General features: G+C 40.8%; 2 protein-coding genes across 9 annotated transcripts in view; one reads left to right on the top strand and one right to left on the bottom strand.

The window, feature by feature from the left end:
* Positions 1-470: 470 nt before the first annotated feature.
* The window catches only part of LOC116720089 (uncharacterized), a 48,113-nt gene continuing 23,988 nt past the window's right edge, over positions 471-24,595 (bottom strand). Inside the window, exon 2 of the mRNA XM_032563139.1 lies at positions 471-763. Within this exon, the coding sequence (XP_032419030.1) occupies positions 672-763 (92 nt within the window). The 3' untranslated portion in view covers positions 471-671. The remainder of the gene's footprint in view (positions 764-24,595) is intronic.
* Positions 5,477-24,595, top strand: part of agrn (agrin) — a 466,151-nt gene continuing 447,032 nt past the window's right edge. For 4 of the 8 annotated variants that reach the window (XM_032562688.1, XM_032562681.1, XM_032562697.1 and 1 more), the window contains exons 1-2: positions 5,477-5,952; positions 9,129-9,390. In XM_032562688.1, coding sequence (XP_032418579.1) covers positions 5,749-5,952; positions 9,129-9,390 — 466 coding nt within the window. In that variant the 5' untranslated portion in view covers positions 5,477-5,748. The remainder of the gene's footprint in view (positions 5,953-9,128; positions 9,391-24,595) is intronic. The other 4 variants (XM_032562741.1, XM_032562712.1, XM_032562704.1 and 1 more) reach the window with 2 other exon arrangements.

Below are 24,595 nucleotides of genomic sequence, written 5' to 3'. Positions count from 1 at the left end.
CTCTTCTTTCCAGATCTGTCCGTTAACTTGTCCGGTCAGTGTTTTTTTTTTTTTGTCTTTCTGTATTCAGTCCTTTCTTATTATAATTATTTATGTTGTGTGTCAGTTAAGTCCTTTCTGTTTAGTTTATTATTTGCAGACTTTCAGGAGGTGTTAACGACTCTACTTAGCATACGACTAGCCTAGCATTTGCAAAGGCACTTCAGCAGACCAGCATGGATTCTCAGTCATTGGATGAAAAACAATGACATCACAATTCATCACTGACATATGATTGGTTCTTTGATGTGTCCCCATTGGACAGCACACGTCTTTATAAATAAACCCCGCACCAATAATTAATATTTTTAATGATGTGTTTTTAAAAATCAATATAAAAATACATGCTGTATTAAAATATATTCATATGATATTGCTTATATGCAACATGTTCATATATAAGGAACGTTAATGAGGCACATAACTTTTTTTTCTTTATTTCATTTTATTTTTTCAATATTTCCACACAAAATAAGACATAAATGCTTGTTAACATCTGGACCATCTGGCGGGTTTTTTTTGTCCAAAAATTATCCAACATTACGCTGCTTTCAGTAAAGGCCCGACGTCTCTCCTGTAGTGTAGACCTGAGGTCACTGAGCTCCTTACTGGGGGAACTTGGGGTCTCCACCTCACCACAGTTCATCCTGACGCCCCCTCATAGGTGCCATCACCCAGAATGCCACCTCCTCTGCTGCCAGTACTCTCTGCCTTCCTCCATCAGCTGTGAACACAGAACAGACAATCATTATGAGCTGCAGGCATCTTTGTTGTCATTATCAAAGTATAGTGAAATTTTGTGGCAACTCCCAGCTTAATTAGTGGGACCAACTCTAAAAAACCATCCTATTACTACATTCTTGCAGAAAATAAAACAACTTTAAAGAAAAAAAAAAGAAAACATTTGGTATTGTAAAAATCCTCAGAAGAAAAATATGTACACAGAATGTAGCATATTCTGTGCAGGTCATGAAAATGGACAGATAACATGCCATATCTGGGGTGATTTCTTTGATTGATGTCCCAGTTTTTATTATTTCCAAGGGGACCAATAGGCATTATTAAAATGAATGATTAAAAAACGTGCGATGCAAAGAGTACAACAACCTTTTTCCTCCCTGAGCCACTGCCTAGTGGTCAGTCAGAGCATATAGCGGCAAAGTGCGTGGCTCCATCTGTACTTATGAAGGTGGAGCGGACAGACAGAGCACAGCAGACTGATGTTCTTAGCGTAAAGGTAGCTTTATGGACAAAATGGAAAATAAATGTACTTCCATTCTGCTCACAACAGACTGGCGTGTACATGGCTGGCAGATTTGATTATATGTATGATGTAGGAGCCAAATCCTGTCGCTCACATGGACACAGGAAAGGGCTGGGCAAAGTGAGAGTTGATCTGTTAAATTGACTGAATATGACAATATAAATTAAAAACAGGACTACGGAGTTTTTTTAGAAGTGTTTTGCTTTATTATTAAATTGATAAAAATATTGGTTAATACAGCAGCATTAATATCGTATATCAATATCGGCCCAAATTTTCAAATTTGTGCATCTCTAACATTTACTTTTCTGTACTTGTGGCTAACCTGTAACAATAATACCTCACAATCATCCTGGAAAAGAATTATACAAAAATCTGAAATTATATTCATTTTAATAACAAAGCAGTAGGTCCACAAAGACACTTATGAAAGTAATGTCTATACTCCTGTTTTTAGTTTATATATTCATCTTCAGTCACTTTAATAGATGAACTATCACTTTGTTCAGCCATTTACAGCTTTTGTGTCCAAGTTAGAGACAGGATTTGGCTCCTTCATCACACACAGAAACATTTATGTACCACCATGACACTTGAATCATTCAAGGAATTGTGACATCCCTAAATTCAATAAATCTTATCTGCTTCTTTCTTGACCAACATCTGGATGACTGGCAGTAGGTCCTGGACGCAGCTGGAAAACATTTTTGTGCATTGTAAATAAATAGCATAATCGTATTATGTACATAAACAATATTGAAGCATAAAATATCACCAACATTCTAAAATATTAGATACTTACACACAGTTGTATCTCTGTCCTCATGGTGGGCATCAGAACGTGCCTGAAGAGTTCTGATCAACACTCATGTGACCCCCATAGTGTGAAATGTTTGTGGAAATATGAGCTAAGGTGGTCAAGCGCTGGTGACTGTTACTCTGTATTTGTTCCGTTTGTATGACTTGTAATATTTGAACATATTCTGCATTAATTCCTGTTTTATACTTAAACAAATCTCATTATTTCTCAAGGTAATAACACTGATTGGTTTTGGTTGCGTCCTGGAACTGGTAAACAAACCTGGGTGGTGCACAGAAGGGAAAATGTGTGAACTACAACAGGAACGACAGGCAGAAAGGTCGATGCGCAAGAGTTGATTTGCGTTTTTCATGGCTCCCAGCAACTTCTTTAAATATGAAAGCCTCACCTAGGCCCAAGGAGAGGGGTAATAGGGCAACACAGACACACACCATTTTTGACAATTCTTTGCAGTTTCCTATAATTTCCCATTCTGACAAAAACTCTTGCCGATAGCCCTCAATCTCTAAGCACAAGGCAGTGCTAGGTGTCAATAGATGTCGAAAACCCACTTTTTTTTCTGGTGAACAATAACAAACTCTAACATAAACAAAGAATAATTAATAGTACATGATGACCTGCTGAGCAGGGATTTTGTATTTTGATATGCTTTCTGGTTTAAATTGCTCATTTGTTGTTACAGAGAATGTCTCCATCCAATGAAAATGTTTTTCCAGACCAAAGGCTGCCTTCCACTCTTGGCTCCAGCTTTGAATTTCACATCATGTCCTCAAACCATTTTGGATGTAATTTTGTGTTTGAACAATGTTGAAGAGAAAGTTCACCAGTAAGCCATTGCATAAAAAAAATTCAGCGACAAATAATTATTTGTCTTTCGTGAGATCTGTTGGATTTAATCCAGTTAACTCAGCTGCCACTGCTGGAACCAAACATCCTCACAAGCATCTGTGTGTCACCAAGCCTGTCATTTTCCCAGGAATAGATCAGTAGTTGGAATTACAGCTTTTTGGAAGAGGGAGGAAATTTATGCTCTGCACTCAGGATGTCTGATATAAAGACAGACATTCTTTATATCTGTCAGTGGACCGACTCAGACTGCCTGTAGTGAACCGGGCTTTTAGTAGAATGATTAATTTAAAGTCAGAAGTTTCCTCTGCAGCTGAAACCTTTCTGTGTTTAGGGGCGAGGCGGGTTTTTCCCGCTATTGCAAGGACGATTATAAAAATATAAATAGAAACAGTTTTTCTAACGTCAACATCAGACCTACGTTTTTATTCACAAACCAGTGTATGAAAAAATATTCTTGTCCATAATTTGATAGTTAGAGGGCACAGATCCGCCCCCTCCTCCTCACCATGGACCTGGAGTCTGAACAACATGGAGGTTCTGAGAGTCATTATTAGACTGAGGGCAGCCAGACTAGTTTATTTTTACTAAATTATTATATTTAGCTAAATATTATTGCTGAGGGGCACAAACAGGCCTTCTGACATACAGATAAAAATAAAAAATAAAAATTTTTGAAAAAAAAAATCAAAAAGGGCACTAGGGGCATCAAGGGTAAAAAGGGCAGGGGCTCAAGTCCCCCTTTCCCCCCCATCTGCACGTGCCTGACTTTGACAGAACATGTGGCTACATTTATAGATTGAAACATATAAAGTTTTAGGACATAATGAATCTCTAATGTGACACATGTCAGATTTGAATCTTTGATGACGATCTTATAGTATACCATCTTATTATTTACAGATCTTAAAGAACTCAAAGTAAAACCCAACAGTTTGTGTCACTTGTTTTGTCAAACTGTGATCAGTTAAATCACATGATGCTGTTGAACATGATCACTTCTCCTATATCAACTCTGCTAAAAAGCTGTACATCTGTTTTAAACATTTAGTTTGCATTAAACTTTTTTCTACTTTTAAGAGCATTTCAAAATGTTTTCCGTTTGTGTACATTAATTATTGCTACACGTCTTGTCATATTTAGTTCATTAGTATTGCTTTAAAGGTCTTTCCCTATACATTCATCCCTCTGTAGTTTCTTCAGTTATCCTTGTGTGGTGATCCTTTGTAATGATTAGTATTGATCTGTATTAATTAATATTGATCTGCATTGATCTATATTGATCTGTTCACCTTCTGTGTGTTTATTATCCTGCCTCTTTGTTCCCTTTCTCAGCTGTTCCCAGTGGATTCTGTCACTCTCTGGTTCTGGACTTGCTGTCCTGGACAGTTCTGGACTGTCCAGGCCATGATCTGTTTTTCTATCTGTTACTAAACCTGTAAGTTTTCTGTTAGAGACATATCTAAATGCAGTTCCTGTTTGCATTTGGGTCCAACCCCAAACCCAGAATACATAACAGTTTGGGCATTTTTCATAGTAGTACTAAAACTCATGTTGTATTAATAACAATATTTCAATATATTACTAATTTAGCTTTATTTGTGAACACCTGTCTTTAAGGCAGGGACTAACATTACCTGGTTACTGATGGACTGTAAATCACACACCATAGAAAGATTATAGTTCCAGATCAGGGGTGTCTCCAAAAAGTTCTCAGATGGGTCTCTGGATGGGGGTCAGATTGGGGCCGCATGGGGCCCGGGTGAGGCCAGCAATAATTTTGGGTTGGTACAATAAAATCAAAAGCCATAAGAGCTAGTCAGTTGTTTTATTGTGCCGTTGAGGAGAATGATGGGAGGTAACAGTAAGAGGAAAAATAGTCATAAAAATAATCATAATTTTCAAATACTTGAATATTGATTAATACAACTTGCATGATATTGACCTATGAGTTTCATATAAAGTACATTAATTTGTTAAATAAATTAAAAAAATTTGGGCTCCTGGCCTGCTGCCCCTGTAATCTGTCTGTGAAGTCTGATCCAAGGGACAAGAAATGACTGACAAGCACATAAATCAAAGTATTCAGGTAAATAAAACTGTGTTTGCTTCGGGAAGTTTAAAGAATTTCCGAACACAAAAGTGCATCCACCTGCAGGAGGTGGCGGACATGCAAGTGAAGGTCACTGATGGGACCGGGGGTAAAGACAGTGTCTGTCCGACGGGGGGCGGCGTTGGACAACCACCTTCTGCAGGCATTCCGGCGTGCAGCCCCCCACCATCATCACACACCTCTCTTCTGGGATCAGCAATTCAGATTGCATGCAAATCTTGTGGAAGTGTGTGTGTGAGAGGGGGTGTGTGTGCGTGTGTAGAGACGCGGGGGGTGGGGGGATGAGCGGAAAGCAGAAGAGTGGTTACATTCCTGAAGAGAGAGAGAGAGAGAGAGAGAGAGAGAGAGAGAGAGAGAGAGAGAGAGAGAGAGAGAGAGAGAGAGAGATCCCTGGCCCTTCCTCCTTCTCCCTCCTCTTCCTCTCTTCCTCCTGGACTCCCAGCCGGCGGCGGCAGAGAGGGATTTTGAACCCGGCTGCAGATGCGACGAGCAGGGCTGCAAGGTGAAAGAGAAACCGCTCATACCGCTGGGAAGTAGCGGAGAGGACTCGGTGCAACATCTAGAAGAAGAAAACTGGGAGTTGGTGTCTGCAAACACCAGGCGGCTCAAGGTTCAATTTAAGCAGAGAAAAGTAAACTTTTCTCCGGGTCCATCCGAGCGGCGGTCATGGCTTCGCAGCGGACACTCCGGGCCGGCCGGGCAGCGCTGCTCCTGGCGGGGCTGCTCCTGGCTCCCCTGTGGCCGCCGTGCGCCGCCAGTTGTCCGGAGAAAAACCTGGAGGACCGGGAGGAGGAAGCCAACGTGGTCCTAACCGGAACCGTGGACGAAATATTCAACATGGACCCTGTGCACAAGACCTATTACTGCAAGGTAAGTGTCTGACAGTGAGGTTCGGAAAGACGTTATCTTGTGAAGGGATCCGCAGTGGTGCGTTCAGGCACCTGCCCAGTGGCTTTCTGGACTTTACAGAAGTCCCATGAGGGCCGCAGAGTTTTTCTCCCAACTCATTTGAAGCTTTCATGAGAAACACCTTGTCCGCGGCTACCCGCCCACTGGCAGGAAATCCACGTTCACATCCACTTACCTTCAGGAATACAGTCACTACATGGGTTTCTTTACATTTCCACTCAGCATTTGCACAGTTAAGAAGCAGGCCTAACAGAGCATGCAATCATCCAGAACACACTGCGGCAGGAAGCTCCATGCTTTCCGACTTGGTAACTCTCACTACCGCCGTAATAATTGGAAATATGCAACCTGTCTTTTTCCTGTTGCCGCAGGGATAATATCCTGAGTCTTGATTTATTCTGTGGTGGTGCTGACAAATCGCACCACAGACCAGATATCTGTGACTTCCGGCAGAAGCAGCAACGCCTTCAGGGAGGGAATGTGGTGAAAGTTCACTCCAAGTTCCCACGGAGACTCACATTCAGGAGGAAAAGTTGCTTTGCAATGATTATGTTTACCGATGGAGCATAGTTGATGTGTTTGAAAGGCCTGAGTGAGTTTGACAAAACAGAGCCCAAATTATGATGCATCTCCAAAATTGCAGCTCCTGCAGGGCGTTCCTGTTCTGCACTGGTCAGTGTCTAGTAACTGGTGAACAGGAACAAGTTCATGACTCACTGACGCACTTGGAGAGCGAAGGCTGGCCTCATGTGGTTAGATCCTACAGAGGAGTTACTGAAGGTCAGAATCCTGAAGAAAGCAGTTCTGGTAGAAAAGGGTCAGAACACACAGTGTGCTGCAGTTGGGTTGGGGTCCGTTCAGTGGACATGTGATCCTCAGAACTGGACAAACGTTAGAAGAAAGCTGTCTGGGCCGATGAATGTTATCTTCTACATCATGTTTAAAGTGGTGTGTTGCAGCAGGACGTTGGCAAGCCGGTCAAGGCGGTGTCATGGTCGGGCAATGTTCTGTAGGGAAACTTGGATCACCTAAGAGTATTTGTCGACCATACAAACAATGCACCTGGCTTCTTAGACAGAATGGTTTGAGGAGCTCAATGAGTTTGATTGATGATGAGCCTTTTCCTTGAAGTTGCCCAGATCCCAATCCAGTCATCTATCACAGTGGTCCCCAACCACCGGGCCGCGCAAGAAATAATGAAGTACTTCCGGATCTTTTATTTTGAAAATCCCAAACCGGATTTTACCGGTTAAGTCTTGCGCGTCAAAATTGAGCCAACTTGCAGCAGAATGAGAACCCCCCCCACCCCCACCCCCACCCCCCCGGTCCGCAGCAAAATTGCGAAGGGCTGACCGGTCCGCGCGACTAAAAAGGTTGGGGACCGCTGATCTATCAGACAACCAATCTGATTGAAGGAACCCAAACTGGACTTTATGTTACTGGTTCCAGATATCACACCATATCATTGAAGCTTTAATGGAGTCCAAACCTCACCAGGTCTTGACTGTTTTGGTGGTAAAACTAAAGCAGTGTTTAACAGATCTTTATAATGTTCTGCCTGATCAGCATGAGATTCACCCAATACCAGGACCTGAAGCTTTGCTGGTTCTGCTTTATTTCTGGGCTGTCTGTCAGAGTGAGTTCTGCAAACTGAGGGTCATGCAATTTGTGGAAAACATGCAACATTTCAGTATTAATGTTTAATATTAATAATTATAATGATATTAAGCTTTTGTTGTTTTTATCTTTGTCTTCCATCATTGTGACTTTCCCACAGCAATATTGCACATATTGATATGACAAGTAGGACAGAGATTTTATGTACTGTATATTGGAGTGATAGCAAACAACTACTGCAGCGTCAAAAGCAGAAATTGCTTTAAAGTTATTTGAATCTGTAAAAATCTAAACTGTTAGCCAGGAACTACAGCTTTCCTCCCCACCATCCTGTGTCTTCCTTCCTTTGCTTGTTCATTGTGCAACTAACTTTTGCACCATATCTGACTCGTGGTGGGCCAGTCTAAAATCTGTGAAAAATAAACAAGTTGTGTTTGGTCAGCTCGTTTGCTCCTCTCTTTTTTTCTGCCCAGCTTCCCTTCCATCCGATCAGTGAATGGGGCAGATTAGAGGCACAGCAGCTTATCCAGTAACAGAAACCCTCTTCCAAATGCTGAAATGAGAAAAGATGGCTAATATGTAACACAAAATCTTCCAGTGAGTCAGCATAAAACATGAATTTGCTTTCTGAGATAGACAGTTCTGTCTCAATTCTGTCACTGAAGAAACACAAGAAAAAGCCCTACTTTTTTTTTAGGTTAAAGTTTGAAAATGACATGAAATATCAAACCTGCTGCTTTGTGTGTAAATACCCCAGTTAAAACAAGTGTGATGTTAAAAAACCTCCATTAGCTAGTTTGAAAGCTTTTAAAGGTTAAAATTCTCCAGTATATTTATATAGTATATATGTATATCAGAACCTGTGATAGTGATTTGAGTTTGTGACTGTATCGTTCATCATACACTGTAGTCACAAAGTGGAGAATAGGAACATTAACAGATTTAAACTTCTGTTATGTTTTTTTAAAGCAATTTTATTTTATTTTAACATGAATTGTTATAACAGTTTTGTTGCATCTGAAGGAGCTGAAGGAGTTTGTGCCCAACAAATAACCCCTGTATTTGTTATTTGTCAAGAACAGAAAGAAAAGCTGCGAAACATAATTCTGTACCTGTAGTTCAACATGGTGGTGGCATGATCATGCTTTAAGTTTCTGTTTCTTCAGATGGAAGTAGTTGGGAAAATCCTTACCAACAGTCCTCATGTCTTGAAGAAACAAAAGGATCTTTAATTTTGTAATAACCCATTGTAATGAAAGCACACCTGAAGATGTAGAATGGACAAGAGATGTCCTTAATGTTGGTAGATTTTGATAACTTTGCAAGAGTAATATTTTTAAGTAAAGATGTGGGATGCTTTCAGACAAATCAAAGAAATTCAATCAGAAGACGTTCCAGCAAAGCACTAGCTTATGGTGTGAACACCTATGCAAGCAGGTTGTAGTAGTTTTTTAAAATTTCTATTGTAATATTGAGTAAAACAAATGCCATTCTTGGTTTTCTTCCCTCTATTTCTAAAGGTCAGAGTTTGGCGCTACTTAAAAGGAAAGTCCAGCATCAACCGGGTGATCCTCCTGGACGGAGGCAACAAGGTGACGATCGGCGGGTTTGGCAATCCTCGCATCTGTGACAACCAGGTGGCCACAGGTGACACCCGCATATTTTTTCTCAACCTCGTCCCGGAGTCAGTGGGGCCGAACCACAAGAACGAACTGATGCTCAACTCGAGTCTGATGAGGATTACTCTTCGCAACCTGGAGGAAGTGGAACACTGTGTTGAAGGTGAGGAACCGGTACATCCAATCTGGAAAGTTTTAGCTTCCTGTAGATGTTGGGGTACATCTCCAGAGCATTGAGCATGTGCTGGCTTACAATGTGCCAAAGCGTTCTGTTTTCCAAAGACAGACAGGATTTCAGTTGCAGGTGGCTGCTACAATGACACAGCCTCAGGCTCACGGTGGTAAAGTTTCCCCAAACCTCATGAAACAAGACCAGCTGAGTCATTTTAGAGGCGTTGTTTCTGTGGTGTGGTGCCAACCTGTCAATGAAGCCTTGAGGAAGGTTGACTGATAAACAAGTTGTAGGATCATGGGTTCATCGGTTAGAGAAACGTCCAACCCTTGCTGTTTTATTAAGTCTGAACTCCTTTACTTTTACAAACGCACACAAAGGATTTTAGGAACTTCAGGTTCATGCAGTTTCTTTCCAAGCTTCTTGATTTTAACTTCATTGCAAAGCACTTAATAAAAAAGGACAAGGAGTCAAAAGAAAGCCCTAAATTGGTGGCTAAATGACGACCACATACGACTGTGGGATTTTTGGAGGGTATTTACTACATTCCTTTCAGCAGGACACAAGTTAATTAGCGATTGTTACAGTTTGATCTTCTCGGTTCAGAACTAATTTGTCAGGCTCTTATAAGATAAACAGTGCAGCTGGAACTAATAAATTTGAGCACAGACTGAAACTACCAGACTTTAGTGGGAAGTGGCCCCATACTGGTGAGCAGTGAACCTGCTGCTGTTTCACTGGTTTCTGCTGCTGGACAAGCTTCACAGTGGTTCAGAGTTTGAATGTAAGTCGGCATGAGGGGAGTGGGGTTGGTGGGGGGTGGGGGGGGGGGGGGGGGGGGGTGGGGTGATGCAGAGCATGAATCACCTCCTACTCTGGGTGGCTCAATGTTCCAATGGATGGAGCTTGTTTGCAGTGTTAAGTTGCACTTGGCACACACATAAAACTTTCTACTGTTGGTTACTGTTGGTCTGCTTGGTCTTTCCACTCCCCTTTTCTTCTTTTTCTTCTCAAACTCCCGGAAAGGAAAAAAATGTGTGTAGAATGTGCTGTTTCTATTTTAAGTGTTCCACAAACGTTTGCTTTGCATAACCTGATTTGGTCATATTGTCAGTTGAAGGATTACGGTCAGATGAATAATTTAAAAAGTGATCAAACTGTACTTGAGTTTAAACACACCAGTGTGTGAAAAGATCAAAACTTTTCCGTGGAGCTCCTCATATCTAAGGACACTTCTCATCTCTGTCCCCTTCATAACTTCTCCATTCTGTTGTTTTTTGGAATGAAACTGGCCCGATAATTAGCTCAAATGCCTTCATCCAGAGGAGAATGAGCTCTGAGGCTTGTTCAAGTGAAGAGTTTTAATTAAGGGAGTCAAGTGAGATCCCATCCGTTCCATGCATGTACTAACCCCAGAGACTGTGGGAAGTGTGCGCAGCGGGACAAGACTCTACCTGCCGCAGTGCTCATTGCTACCCTCCTCTGCTTCTCTCCTCATTCTTGACATTTTCGATAGCTAGGATAGACTCAGGAATGCCTGGCAGAGTATAGATGGGGAGGTGGATTGTCTGAGGTGGAAGAAAAAAGGCTTTGTGAGAGCGCCTTTGCTACTGAAAGCCTTGAGTAGGGGGCAGTTGCATGAAGGAAAACAAGACAAATGATGTAAAGTTAAAAAAAAGGAAAACAAGGGATTTTTGTTTGTACATTTGAACTCATGAAGTGTGAGGAGGGATGTTTGTTTTGGAGGGGGATATTTGTTATTTTGGACCAGGGGTGCATGAAGATGACTGCCTTCAGGGATCATATTTTAGATTTGTTTATATATATATAAATCTATCTACTAGCTTTCTGGTCACTCAGTGTGTATATATGGTATCTGTTGGGCACCAATTTGCACTCCATAAACTAGAGTTTACAAGACTCAGTGCTCACTTGGCTTCATGTGTTATAATGTAGAGCAATCATTAGGAAGTGGAGACCTCCCCCCTTGCCCCCCTCCCATTTGACTCAGCAGTAACACAGCACTGAAAGTCAATATTTTTTCACAGGCGAAGATGCTAACAAGAACATTGTTAGCTGTAATTCTGTAGTAGATGAGGATGTTAGAAAACAGGTCAAACCCAATCTTCTATTTTTTTGCTTTTTTACTTTCAGGCTAGAATCATAACTAGGAGCTACTGGAAAAGAAAAGATACAGTTTAAGAACTAGTGTAAAGAAATTACTTATACATATGAAGAATTATTCACGCTTAATTTGACTATTTTTACCATGTGGGAAATCATTCAGAGACATAATAATTTTACTGAGAATTTTTGTATGCAAACATTAGCACTGCAGCACAGCTAACTATAGGATAGTACAATAGTAAATTCACATTAGGTGGTTGCTTCAAAGATTGAAGAGACATTTAAGTGTAATTTACAGATTTTGGCTCATTTGTGACGGTGAATGATAATTAGTAGTGATTGCTTCTATGCATTATAACGTTAGTACTGTAGCACAGCTATCTCCGCTGTTATTTAGCAGTTCCACATTGCCATAGGAATTGTAAGATTGCTTATACCAATTTTTTGATTTTTGTTGTCTGATGACAGTTTTAGGGAGATAATTATAGTATTGAGTGTGTTTCTGGACAAGTTAGCGTTATGGCTGCAGTATATGAGCTGCTGCAGGACTGTAAGTTAGCAGTTCTAAAGTCCTACTAAGGATTTACTTTAAAATTTGCAAGTATGATTATGCTCATGTGGTAACACTTTTGTAGTAACTGTTCTGACATGTAAGTTTGCACTAGCAGTAAACCACAGCTAGCGGCTACACAAAGTCAGAAATGTAACAGTTCAAAGCTCCATTAATTGCTTCAAAAATTGCTGCTTAGTTTTTGCTTAGCTGATTGAATTTTAGCATTCAAGACCAATTTAGTCAGAGAATTGTTGAATAACCAATTTAGTCAGAGAATTGTTGAATAGAGTCTTTGTGTGTTAGATAGCTGATAGCTGGTAGCTGATTTCCGTTTCCTGGGGGTCCACATTGAACAGGGCCTCACATGGAACATGAACACCTTCGAGCTGATAAAAAAGGCCCAGCAAAGACTGTACTTCCTGAGGGTTCTCAGGAGGAACAACATCAAGGAGAAGCTGCTGGTGTCCTTCTACAAGTGCTCCATGGAGAGCATAATGACTTGCTGTATCTGCGTATGGCACAACAGCAGCACTACGGCTCAAAGGAAAGCTCTCCAAAGGGTTGTGAATACAGCCCAAAAAATCATTGGCTGCCCTCTCCCCTCACTGGAGGACCTGCACAGCGACCGCTGTCTAAGAAAAGCACAACACATCACAAAGGACACTTCTCACCCCGGACATTCTCTGTTCACACTGCTGCCCTCAGGCAGAAGATACAGAGCAACCAGAACAAGAACCAACCGTCTCAGAGACAGTTTTTACCCGATAGCAATAACAAAACTAAATGCAATCAAAAACAACCATTAATCATCATGAATGATGTATGTGAGAATGTGGCTGTTCTTACTTTTTTTTTGCCAGTTGTTTGTTAATTCTTACATTGTGTGTGAATTGTGAGACAGTTATTTTTTGTTTTTTGCATGTGCACTGACTGATGGTACCCTTTGAATTTCGTTGTCCTTGTGACAATGACAATAAAGATTTATCTTATCTTATAGCATCATCACTGAAGCATGGTTGCTGGTTTTTATTGAGTTTTATGACGTGGTAACACTTTATCCACATATTTATTGTAATTATTAATGATGTTACCCTGATAGACTGGTGACCTGTCCATGGTGACCCCTCCTCTCGCCCTCTGACCTCTGGAGATAGGCACCAGCAGCCCTCATGACCTCACTAGGGATAAGGGGATATGATAAAAGATGAATGGATATTAATGATGCTGATGTTACTGAGGTTATTGATTTAGTTATTTTACGATTGTTAATATTTAAAGTGTTGATGATCAAACTGTCAGCTCTGGGTTAAAAGACAAAGATCTTCTCTTTGGTCTGACCGTCTGAAAACTGATGATCTATACACCTGAAGCTGTTTTTTATTTAAGGATGGATGAACTCCCAATAGAAAAAGCAACATTTCTTCTATTTATTGACATTTTTATTCCAATTTGTCATCAGCAAAGAGAGGAGGTGGGAGTGACGGGCCTTTGGGAGAGAGGAAGCACCTTGATGGAGAAGCGTTGAGCCGCAGGGAGATGGTATCTGTCTTGCTCTGTTTATCAGCTGCTTTTGTTTCAGCTCTTGATAACTTGATGTCAGAGTCTTTCCCCCGGAGGCCCTGACGGAGAAAAGCAACAAAGCACTGTTTCTTCCTCCAGTCTCCATCCCTCCTCCCCTTCTTGTTCTCTCTTTTTTTTATCTCCTATGTAGAGTCATTCCACAGCTGTATCAGAGATTGTTTCTTTGTCCTTTTTGTGTTGTGTCTATTTAAATCCCATAGTGTTGTTATGATGGAGGTTTTTTTTGACTCCATATGATACATGTGTACAGCGGTGCAACGGCTGGCTATTGATGGGTTAACTGGGCTTCTGGAGAACCTGATGGGGGTTCTGGTGTAGCAGCAGGTGGTCTTGCTTAATGACTGTGAGCAGACAGAAGAGTGGAATGCTTCCCAGGGTGGGTGGGATGTGGGATGACTGTTTCAGCCGTCCCTCCTCCCTCTCCTGCTCCATTGCTTCTCAGTGAATGAGTTGCTGAGAACTTTGAGCTTTTCCCCCTTACTGTTTGTGGAAGGAGGAGGCCTGGATTCCTAACCTGCCTCCCTCCCTCCTTTACCTTCTTGATATGTGAAGAGATAATGATAGAATGATAACAAGATGTTGAGGGTTAGTTCTCCCTGCAATCTTTCATAGCAAACATGCCAGTTTTTCTGCAGCTTGTTGAATTAAAAACATCCTCAGATTGTAAGATTTAGACTTGATTGGGACGTTACTGAAGCACGTCTTCCCCATAGATAAAGTTTTATCTAAAACTTTATGATTTCCTTCGTTTTATTTCTGCTTCTGCTTTAAAATGCTCTGGGAAAAGCTGGTGCAGGTTTTACAGCCTTCTAATTAAAATATTACCCTGCTCTGCCACCTGCTCATGATTTCATCTTACAGGGGAAACTCTGCAGATAGATTAAACTTTTACCGCTTCGCCGGGAAACTCGACAACCCCCTAATTTCCCTGGTAGGGAAACGCACAGCTTTTTGGGGTAATTCCAGACGGGTAGATGGAATTCATTTTATTGTGCTCTGGAAAGTGTGTGATAACTCTATATGGCCGCGCCCTGTTGACTGAAGTAAAGCACCGGGGCTCTTCTTCCAGTCCATGTCCACACAAGCAGCTTTTTGTCTTTGGGGAGTCATGGGAAGTCAGACGAGGGACTTTTGAAGGATTGGGATTCTTCTCAGTCTCTTTGAGCGGATTAAGGCCGTAGCGTTCATTTGCTTTATATGAAGGCGTGTCCTCTATAAATCTGTACATCCTGTTTGGATTATGTCAGGACGTTTTACTCGGTGAAGTGAACAGAACTGATGGAAGGTCTGGATGAAACAGTAACAGAGGCTTAAAGGCAGAAACAAAAACGCTGGACCCATTTGCCAGTGAACCCTTGGAGTTTCCAGTGTTATTGCAGGTTTTCGATTTTAATTAAAAATGTGGAAGTGCTGATCCCCACTTGGCATGGTAATAAAGGACTCTGAAATGAAAAAGCCATGAAAGATGGAAGAGAGTAAGGCAGGAATGGACCACTTAACCGCAGTCTGCTGGGCCTGGCCTCCATCCCAGCAGGATCAGGATGAATCTCTGCTGACGATAAGGATCACAGATGGTGGTGATAGAGTAGGTGATAGAGCTAGCATGCTAGCATCTCTCGTGTGGGAACACGTCTGTCATTATGTGCTCCAGCAGTGTGCATAGTAACAAGGACCGTGAAATTAAATATGTCCAGAAGCAAATCAGAAGCAAAACACTATGCTTATTTTGATCTTGTCAATCTCTAAACTAGATCTGTGATTTGTTTTTTGGCAAGATGCATTGATGCAAAATAGAACAATTATAAATTATTGTAATGCTCTACCTCTCCAATTTTTATTTTGACTTTTTATAATGAAGCATTGGCACTTGGCTGTGGGAATGATTTCAAAACCTCTCAGCCTTTGACCCATGAAGAAACGGCAAATCACTTCTGATGAAGTTCACATCATTATGAGAAAGAGAAACAGATGTACCATGAAGACACAAACGGGGGCAGTGTGGAAAAGTCCAGAATTAGTTTTAAACCATTTACCAGTTTAGATAAGTTTGGATAAACAATAGTCTGGAAGAAGATGTGGAGTTCCAGACTTTGTCCCACATCCTCTCATCTAAACCCACCTGTCCGTTCGTCCATCCATCCGTCTGTCCTTCATCTGAATACCTATAAAACCATCCGTCTGTTCGTCCATCCACCCTGCCTGTTTGTGGATTTTTGCTGGTCTTAAAGTTCGATCATTGTAAAAATATCTGCTGTAAATGAGTAGTAAATGTTTATGTACCTTTTTTTTTTTTACTCTGTCAGATTCATTTGTCCAGGTTTTACTGTAGAAACGTTTGCAATATCTTCATAGTGAAACTTTGTATTTACACTTTAAAATGGGCCAAACTTTAAAAATCTGATTAAGGAAAAGTTAGGAATGCTAACATGACAAGCACTTATCTTTTTGTAAAGATGACTTTTCCCCATCATCTTCTTTATCTTCTAGTTTGAATCTTAAGAGAAACTCAAACTTGTTGATTGTCACACTCAGCATGAACCTGACTTCACTCCTTAATTATCATGCGTTTAATGACTGAAAAATCAGTTTTGAATGTCTGATCTTCCAGTAATCTGCCTCTGCTCTGAATAGATTATTGCTTGATGTAAAAAATTTCAGTTATTGACCAAGTCATGTATTCAAAATGATTGGACAGATCAGGGGCGCCATATATACATGATCTATCCAATCATAGCCCTAACCCTTATGTATAAAAGTTGGGACAGTTCAAGGGCCCCTGACCGACAGGGGGCCCTCCCACAAAAAAATATTTTTTTTCTTATTGAAATAGAAAAAAATTGGGGGTCCTGTCAATTACAAAATTAATCATATAGTGTTTTTAAAATTGTTTTAGCAGTAAAAATTAAATGTTATCACTCCCAGACCAAAAAGCACACAGCCATATTTGCACTGAACACCCCCCTGCATGAAATGGTTCGTTCCTGCTTAGCGCTTGATGGTGACAATGTTCAGCAGCAGTCAGTGGAAGACAAGAGCGACTGTGGCGGTTACTATGCTACTTAGGAAAAATAATAAAGTTAGGTTTACAAAAAGAGAGAGAAAAAAATACAAGAGTGTCAATATATAGCCCAGTTTTTCTCCAAGAGAGGTGGGTAGACTGTGTGATTATCAACCATTTAGCACAGTTAGCTTAGCTACATACTACTGTTTGCCTCCATTTCATTAGCATTTAATGAATGAAGGGAAGAAATTAACGACATATTCATATATTTAACTTGTTCATGTACCTCCTACCACACTTAACAACAGATGAATCAATCAGCAGCAGCTCTAGTCCCGATACCAGCATAACCCCTCACCCTGTCCCAGTGAAAAAGGTGAGCAACATGTGTTCAATGACAAGATAGTTAGCATCATTCCAGGGATTTTTACTGTCTCTCTACTCTTTTTACAGTTACACAATAAAAACAATTTATTACTCACAGAAATTAAAACAATCTTTATAAAATCCTCCATTAGCCCCTCTAACAGTGAGTGAATGAGGATAATTGACAGCACTAAGACCCTCCTCCTGGTTCTGTTTGGTTGTTTTTGGTCAAAACGGTGCATTTCTTTAGACAGCAGTAGCAGCTCAGGGAGGAGGTGAAGGAGATTGATCTTTTCACAGATTGCTTGTTTTATAGCAAACTGTCATGACATGGTGACAGCTCTAACAGATGTGGAAAAAACATATTTTCATTTAAGTTATAAACTGCAGCTTGAACAAATTGCCATGTAGTTGTTGGATTGCTTCATGTATATTTTGCACGTTGCGTTGTCTGTAACTGTTTCTGCTGGGGAGAGACATTTCAATAAGGTAAAACTAATAAATAAAATTAAGCAACCTATTTGTGGACTGTTGCATGTAAAATTCACTAGCAGTGAATATTGTGCTAGCATTAGTATTTGACCAAAGAACGCAAGGCAGTTGCAGGCCTTTGAAATTGTGACAGTTTTGATGGGTCAGATAGATTCACGAAATTGTAAGAGCAGCTGCAAAGTTGGGGCACAATTTAATTTTTTGTCATGGGGCAAAAGATTTCTGGTGGCGCCCCTGGGACAGATTAAGATGACAGTCAAACAAACGGGACTTTCTGAAGGTGTATGGAACTGAAAAGCAGATTTCAGCTGTGTCAAAGTCCCAGTTAAGCTTCCCTTTAGTTTAGGTCAGGAAATTAAAAAGTGACACAGAAGGTTCTGAGCTAGGCCTTGGATGGATGCTGACCCGGAAATCATGTCTCTTCTATCCAACATAAAGTGCTTGGAGAGGCTCAGAGGCCTGCATGAGAACTGGGCTCCCTCCAGGAACTGGAGCCGTGACAGAATTCCCGATGCTGCAGTTCTGGAGCGGGCTGCTGCTGCGGCGAGCGCAGCGGCTAGCTGTTGCAACGTAGACACATCAGGTTTAGAGAGAGGGCTTTGGAGGAGACTCTGGGGTATTTGGTTGGTTTGTATTTAGGTCAGCTCAGCTGTAACTCCAGAGTTTCTCACATCAAGAGAAAACGGCAGAAGAAAACATCTATATTTGTTCCAGAAGTTTGTGTTTGCTAACTACATCAGGGACGACATGGTTTAAGGACATTTTCCCCATAAATAGTTTACAGAAGTTTAACTTGGACATCAAACATAGGAAACAGCAGACCATTTTTCCGCAGCAGTACACATGGCGTGCTCTGACCTGGTGTTAATGGCCGCAGTGCACACATTGCTCAGCTCTGACTGTAATTACGGCGCTCTGTTGGGGTGTGTCGGCACCAGCTTAGTGTCATGAATTGCGGGTGTTGAGGTGGTGAGGCAGACGCTGTAGACCCAGGTAAGATGAATAAGTGATTTTAATAAAGGAAAACACAGTCCAGCAACGGGCAGCACAACCGAGCGGAAGCCAGGGCTCGACGCCGGTAGCAACCGTTAAAACGACTGGATAACACGGAGGACAGAACGCACATTAGACGAGGACCCGACAGAGACGCTGAGACACAGGTGACATTAAATACACGGGAGGGTAATCACAGAAACGAGACACACCTGGGAAACAATCAAGGGGAAGACAGGACAACACGAAGACTCGGGGACACAGAAAACTCTAAATAAATACACAGAAAACACAGAACATGACACTTAGCACATCAAGCTAATGGCATTTTTACCAGTTCTTCTTTACAAACCAGCTCAGGCTCGTTACACGGAGAGCTTCTCTAAACGGTCATTTTCACATCGTGCTATATGTTGGATTTTGGTCGGGACTCTGATCTGAATCGTGGCATTGCAGGTCTTCAGATGAACCTCTGGCCTCGTCTCAAGTATTGAAGGTTTTATTTTCATTTTTCATCTCAATGCAGACATTAAACAAAGCAAAACTTTGTTTTGGTTTCCATTTGGTGAAGAAGGTAATTGCGCTCAGTGTCTTCTTCAGAGGTTTTTATTTATTTTTTTCCCCCTCCAGGGCGTCTTTTGTGGGCTCTAGTGTCCCTTATATGAAAGTAGGCTGACAGGAAAGGGGGAAGGAGAGGGGGGAAGATCTCGCCAGATCCGGGAATCGAAAAGATATCGCCAGATCCGGGAATCGAACCCGCGGCAGCCGCGTCGAGGACTCAAGGCCTCCAAACGTGGGTCGCGCTATCCCCTACGTCACCACAGCACACCCCCTTCAGAGGTTTTTATGTTTCCCTCAGTGGTTCTTGGTGCAGCACCCCCACAGGCGAGGAGGGGAACAGTTTTCAATTAATTTGGATCATTGTTGAAAGAGAGCCGCAGCAGCTGGAAGTGGAGCAAATGTTGGTTCCCAATCAAACTGAGTCTACTGGACTATCAGCTATGAAAACTCTAAGATTTATTCACATAAAAGGTGAAAACCTATTTTACAACAAACTTATAGTATATTTCTCATTTACAACAGGTTTTTCACTAGCTTCTCCCGCAGCATGATGCCACCAGCACCATATTTTACTTTGGGATGACGTGTTCTGGATGTACATCTTGACAAAATTAAAAAAAAATTGTATTGAGAATATAAAATACATAATTTGTGATAAATTAGCTTGTTTTTAAGGTTTACTCTCAGTCAGTTGGGATATAAAGTCTATCTGAGTGTAGTACAGGTGGGAAGCAGAGGAGATTTTTGACAGTTCACAAAACAAATCATGCGAAGTTTTCCTGTGTTGTTTTGGTCCTTGTACAACAGCTCTGTATGACCTACTTCCTGTTCTCCCTTCATTTCCCTCTAAATCCAAACGCTGTCAAAGTAAACCCAGGATGAAGACTTCTTTCTCTCTCGTGACTTGTCCTTTACATTTCCTTCTGTGTTTATCATCATCTGTTTGTGTTGCTTCCTGCTTTCATTTATCATCTTCAGTTTTGGTAACGGATCTTGATGGTGATGACCTAAACATGTGTCTCTGTTTCATGTCAGGTAGCTAGTTCCTGTTAGCACCTCTCCTTCCTTTAATGGTTGATTTCATGTCTATTATGGTCCAATTCATGTCCCTGTTTTTCTGTGCTCTTACTGCTGTCACGTCTCTTTCTTCAGTTTATTTTCTTTGGCCTGTAATTAGGCTGGAATCCAAAGTTCTGTGAAACTGTCAAACTTTTAACAACCAGGTGTGCTTCGTACAGTCTGACATAATACGACCTTCGTCCCAAGTGTTTTTCTGTTTGTTTCCTTTCAAAAATACAATAAAAAAAAACTTTATATATTAAAAATTTAATCATAATAACAGTTGCAGGGGAGCAATGAGTTTCCTGAGATGAATTTGAAATTCCCTCGGATATTGTCATATTGATATTAAAGCTCAATGCGACACATCTATTTTTCCACGGATGTGAAAAGTGAGGAAATATTATGAATTTTGTGTAGCATAAAGTCATATTTATTGTCATATTGTCATATTTAAACATATGACATATGCTGTTGATGTGCTTCTGATTTGAATAGTGCTTGTATAGTTTGAATAGTGCTTGGATCAAGTGTGTGGACTGCAGAGATAACTGCATTAGTCACTTCTGCAGTCAAGTCACTTCACTGATGCTTTTTTTCATATTTAAGGATCAATCAATTGTCTGGAATTACATTTTAATGCTCTTTGAGAAGTGACCACAAATATTTAAATGTGGTATTAAATGATCTACTTTAATCAGAAAGTAGATCATCCGTTTCCGTAGAAAGGACAGATCATCCGTAGGTCGTCCGTTTCACTTTCAAGCATCCAACATCTTGAGCTGAGTGATTCTTCATTGATGCAGACAAAATCACAAAATCACATGCAGTTAGTGTTGCATGTGATTATTCACCTTTATCACATGGCGAAAATTATATTCCATTCAGTTCCTGTAAAACATTCCATGCTTCTGCCTTCATCCCAACACACACTCCCTTTTCCAAACTAATGCACCCCATAAGTGACATCATGAGAAAGATGGTTGGACATTTATAATATTGTCTATAAATGGCTTTGAAGATAAGATGTGAATATTCTGTTTTATCCTGGAGTGTCCAACATGTGGCCCCCTAAGTTCAAAAATGTTCCAAATCTGTCAATCTGGATCTGATGCAGATGGACACTTTTTGCTTATGGTCCAAGGCATAAGCAAACTAAGCAGCAGCTTGGGGCCCCAGGGCCACCAAGGGGTCCCCTCAGTGGAGCTGATTTTTTTTGTTTGTTTTGCTTTTTTGGTAATGATTTCTGTCATTGTAATAACAAAAACACACAATTTCATCATGAAGTGATTTGTTTTTACAACAATATATATTTGATGATGTGTGTAGAAATCTTTATTTTATGGACAAAAAGAAAAAAAGAAATTTGCTCCTGGGGGCCCCCTGGTGGCCGCGGTAGGTCATGCACGCTACGCCGGTTATTTGAGCTGCAGTGCAGCGTGCAGAGCGTATCCAAAGGTCCAAAGCTCAGGTAGAAGATAAGTTAGCAAAACAATGTATCAAAAAGGACTTATCCTTCAGGGAGAAAGAAAAGGGGAAGAATAGAAAAAAGCCAAGATAAAAAGAGATTATAAAAAGAGATTAGATGTTGAGATTAGATTAGATGTTTATAAAAAAGATCTGTGAAGCTGCTAATAGAAAATGAGCTTTATAGCTACCTTGAACGGTTCAGTTCAACAGCCAAACATTTATGCTAGCGTCTTTGTGTGAAGCTGCGTTTTAACTTGAAATTAGTTGAATCTCATGGTTGGCTCTGTATATTTCTGAGTTTTTTTGTCTTCAAAACGGCGTGTTTGATAACATTTGATAACAATAAATAAAACTTCTCAATGTTTGATATTGTCTAGCAAAATGTTTTACATCAGGCTGCATGACTTACTGCATTAATATATCAAAGAGATGTTCTAAGCTGTCGTTGGTGATATGTTGTTTGCTGCTGATCATTTATGTGCCTAAAGCAAACAATATTTTTACATCAACTTACAAGGTATGTGAAACTTCTGTTAATCATTTGAGGGCTCACAATCAACCCGGTACCGGTACTGGTCCACATTCTCAGGGGACAAAACCTCTCCTGGTGTAAATAAAATTTTTAGCTATTGGAGTTACGCTTATGAGAATTTAATTTAATCATAGAATGTCATGAATATGTGTGTAGGGCTGCACCGATTGCAGTTTTCTGGCCGATCCCTGGTTACCAATCTTTAAAAAGCCTGACCTGCCAATTTTGATTTTGTCTGAAATGTTGCTAAATATAGCAAGAAAGTCACTGAGTTGGCAACAGTGGGGTGAATATTGTTAACTGTAAACTTACAGATATGACCTTGTGGGCTGGTCTGTCAGTCAAACCTCTCACTGTAGAGCATAAGAGGACAGAGACTGATTTTAAACCTTTGCTGACAAAAAATAAGATCAGGGGATAAGATGGGCTTCACATGTAAGTATTGGCCAATCACAATCCCCCAAAATTAAGGAAATTGGCGCCCAGAAATCGACTGGCCGATAAATGTATCCTATGTTATACATGCATAGGATATAATGTAAACAGCACTATCAGAGATGCAATAAGTTTATAGCAGGTGTGCGAATGAACTAATATTCTAACTGTTGATTCCAGCAAGTCCACATTGTTAGCAGAAATAGAGGGACCCAAAACCAAATTTCGCTTAGGGCCCCATGGAGGCTTAGGTTGGCCCCGGACACTTTTGTAATTTTTCACATCTATATCTTCTTAAGTGCAAAATGTTTGGTACAACATAAAAGTTTTGTGTTTTTTAACTGTCATTTTTATATGTTAGTAAGTCGGGACACAAGGTTTGTGCTACTTTTTACATTTTGACTCATTTAAAACCTTGGTTAAATACAGAAATGTGGTCTCAGGGTCCAGGTTACAAACCAGTTCATGCATTCATGTTTCCATGCGCGTGAGCCGCAGTTGTTTAACTTGAGGTCATTAGTTAATCTTTATTCATCAAGAGCGGACATGATTCAGCATGTGAGCTGTGTGCTTTGTAAAAATAAGTCTTCTCTTTTGCTGCATGTCTTCAAATATTTGCTTTTGCTTTGTCTCAGATCAACAGAGAAACTGCTGAAATGTTCTCCAAAGTTCAAAAAGGCTCATCTTTGAAGACTGCAGGGAGATTTTTATCTACACAGATGTGTGGTGTGTGTGTGTGTGCGTGTGTTGGTACTAACCAGGGAGTATATTTGGATGTAAAGTGCTTGTTTTTTTTTTAAACAGAGGTTTTTTGTCTTTGGGAAATATTCAAATCATAATTAACTTTGACATCTGAGACAATTTCTCCCTCGTCTGGGTGGGCGTTGATCAAAATCAGAACTAAATTCTCTCTGGAAATCCTCTGGGTCCCTTTTTTCCACCTATTGACTTCAGGCATATGCGCGAGTGTTCATCCTCCAGAAATCCTATTCCAGTTAGAAGTGGAGAGCAACAGGTCAAAGACCAGTTAGTGTTCACCTGGGGCCAAAGGGTGTGTGAGTGGATTAGGGGCTGGGAGGCGTTCACACCTCCCTCAGGAGACACATTCTTCTGACTAATAACTGCAGGTTTGATTGCCAAATGTGCTTGACTCTGTTTTGAGTGTTTCATAGTTTAAATAAGTTCTAGTTTCAAAACTGCAGAAGTTTAGTTTTTGTGTTTATAGTTCTTTTTTAAGAAGAGGTCAGAAATGGTTGCTGGTTTCTGAACACTTCTCTTCCTTCACCTTTTATTATAAGGTGATCTGGAAACGTCTGAGTTTCCCTTTCAGACTGGTTGCCCTGGCAACCCGATCTGGGATTCAGCTAATGTGGCTAATGAAGTAGCGGAGAGCCGGACATGCTACCACCAGTCAGAGTAAAACATGAGATTAGAGTTAGAGCTTGAACTAGATCTACAGGAGATTGACATTGTTTTCATAACTAACATCATGCAAGGATCTTGAAGGAGTGATACGGCGGGCTGGAAGGAGATCCTGTAGCAGTCAATCTAGCCACAAATCTGAAGATTTCTGTAAGACAATCTCATAATCATTTTCAGGCAGCAGAGATGATTTTCCACCGTAACACAGGTAACACTATCTGGTGTTGACAAGTCCTGCTAATTCACCTCATTTGCTCTTGCTGCTCCTCTTTAAATCTCTGCCTAGCTTCCTGACCATGCGCTCTGACAGAGACACGTTACTTTGACTTCCTTCTTCTTCTCCTGCTCTGCTTCGATGAAGCCTCTTTTTCAACTCATCTTAGGGTCATAGTTCAGGTGTTACTTTAGCTTTTGAGATGCTAATCAGCTGTCTTTACTTGTAAAAACTATACAGTGCTGCTATGGTTACACATCATTACAACTGTCTGAAAGTAAAACAGTAAAAATCCTTCCAACTGCAAAGCTTCTAGAACCAGAGGGAATGGGCTCTTTGCACCTGCCGCACTGACGTCACAACCGCAATGCGGCTCTCTTTTTTCCGCTT

The sequence above is a fragment of the Xiphophorus hellerii genome, chromosome 1, assembly GCF_003331165.1.
Source record: "Xiphophorus hellerii strain 12219 chromosome 1, Xiphophorus_hellerii-4.1, whole genome shotgun sequence".
Classification (NCBI taxonomy): domain Eukaryota; kingdom Metazoa; phylum Chordata; class Actinopteri; order Cyprinodontiformes; family Poeciliidae; genus Xiphophorus; species Xiphophorus hellerii.
Note: the sequence above shows the minus strand (reverse complement) of the source record. Positions and strands in the feature narration are given on the sequence as shown.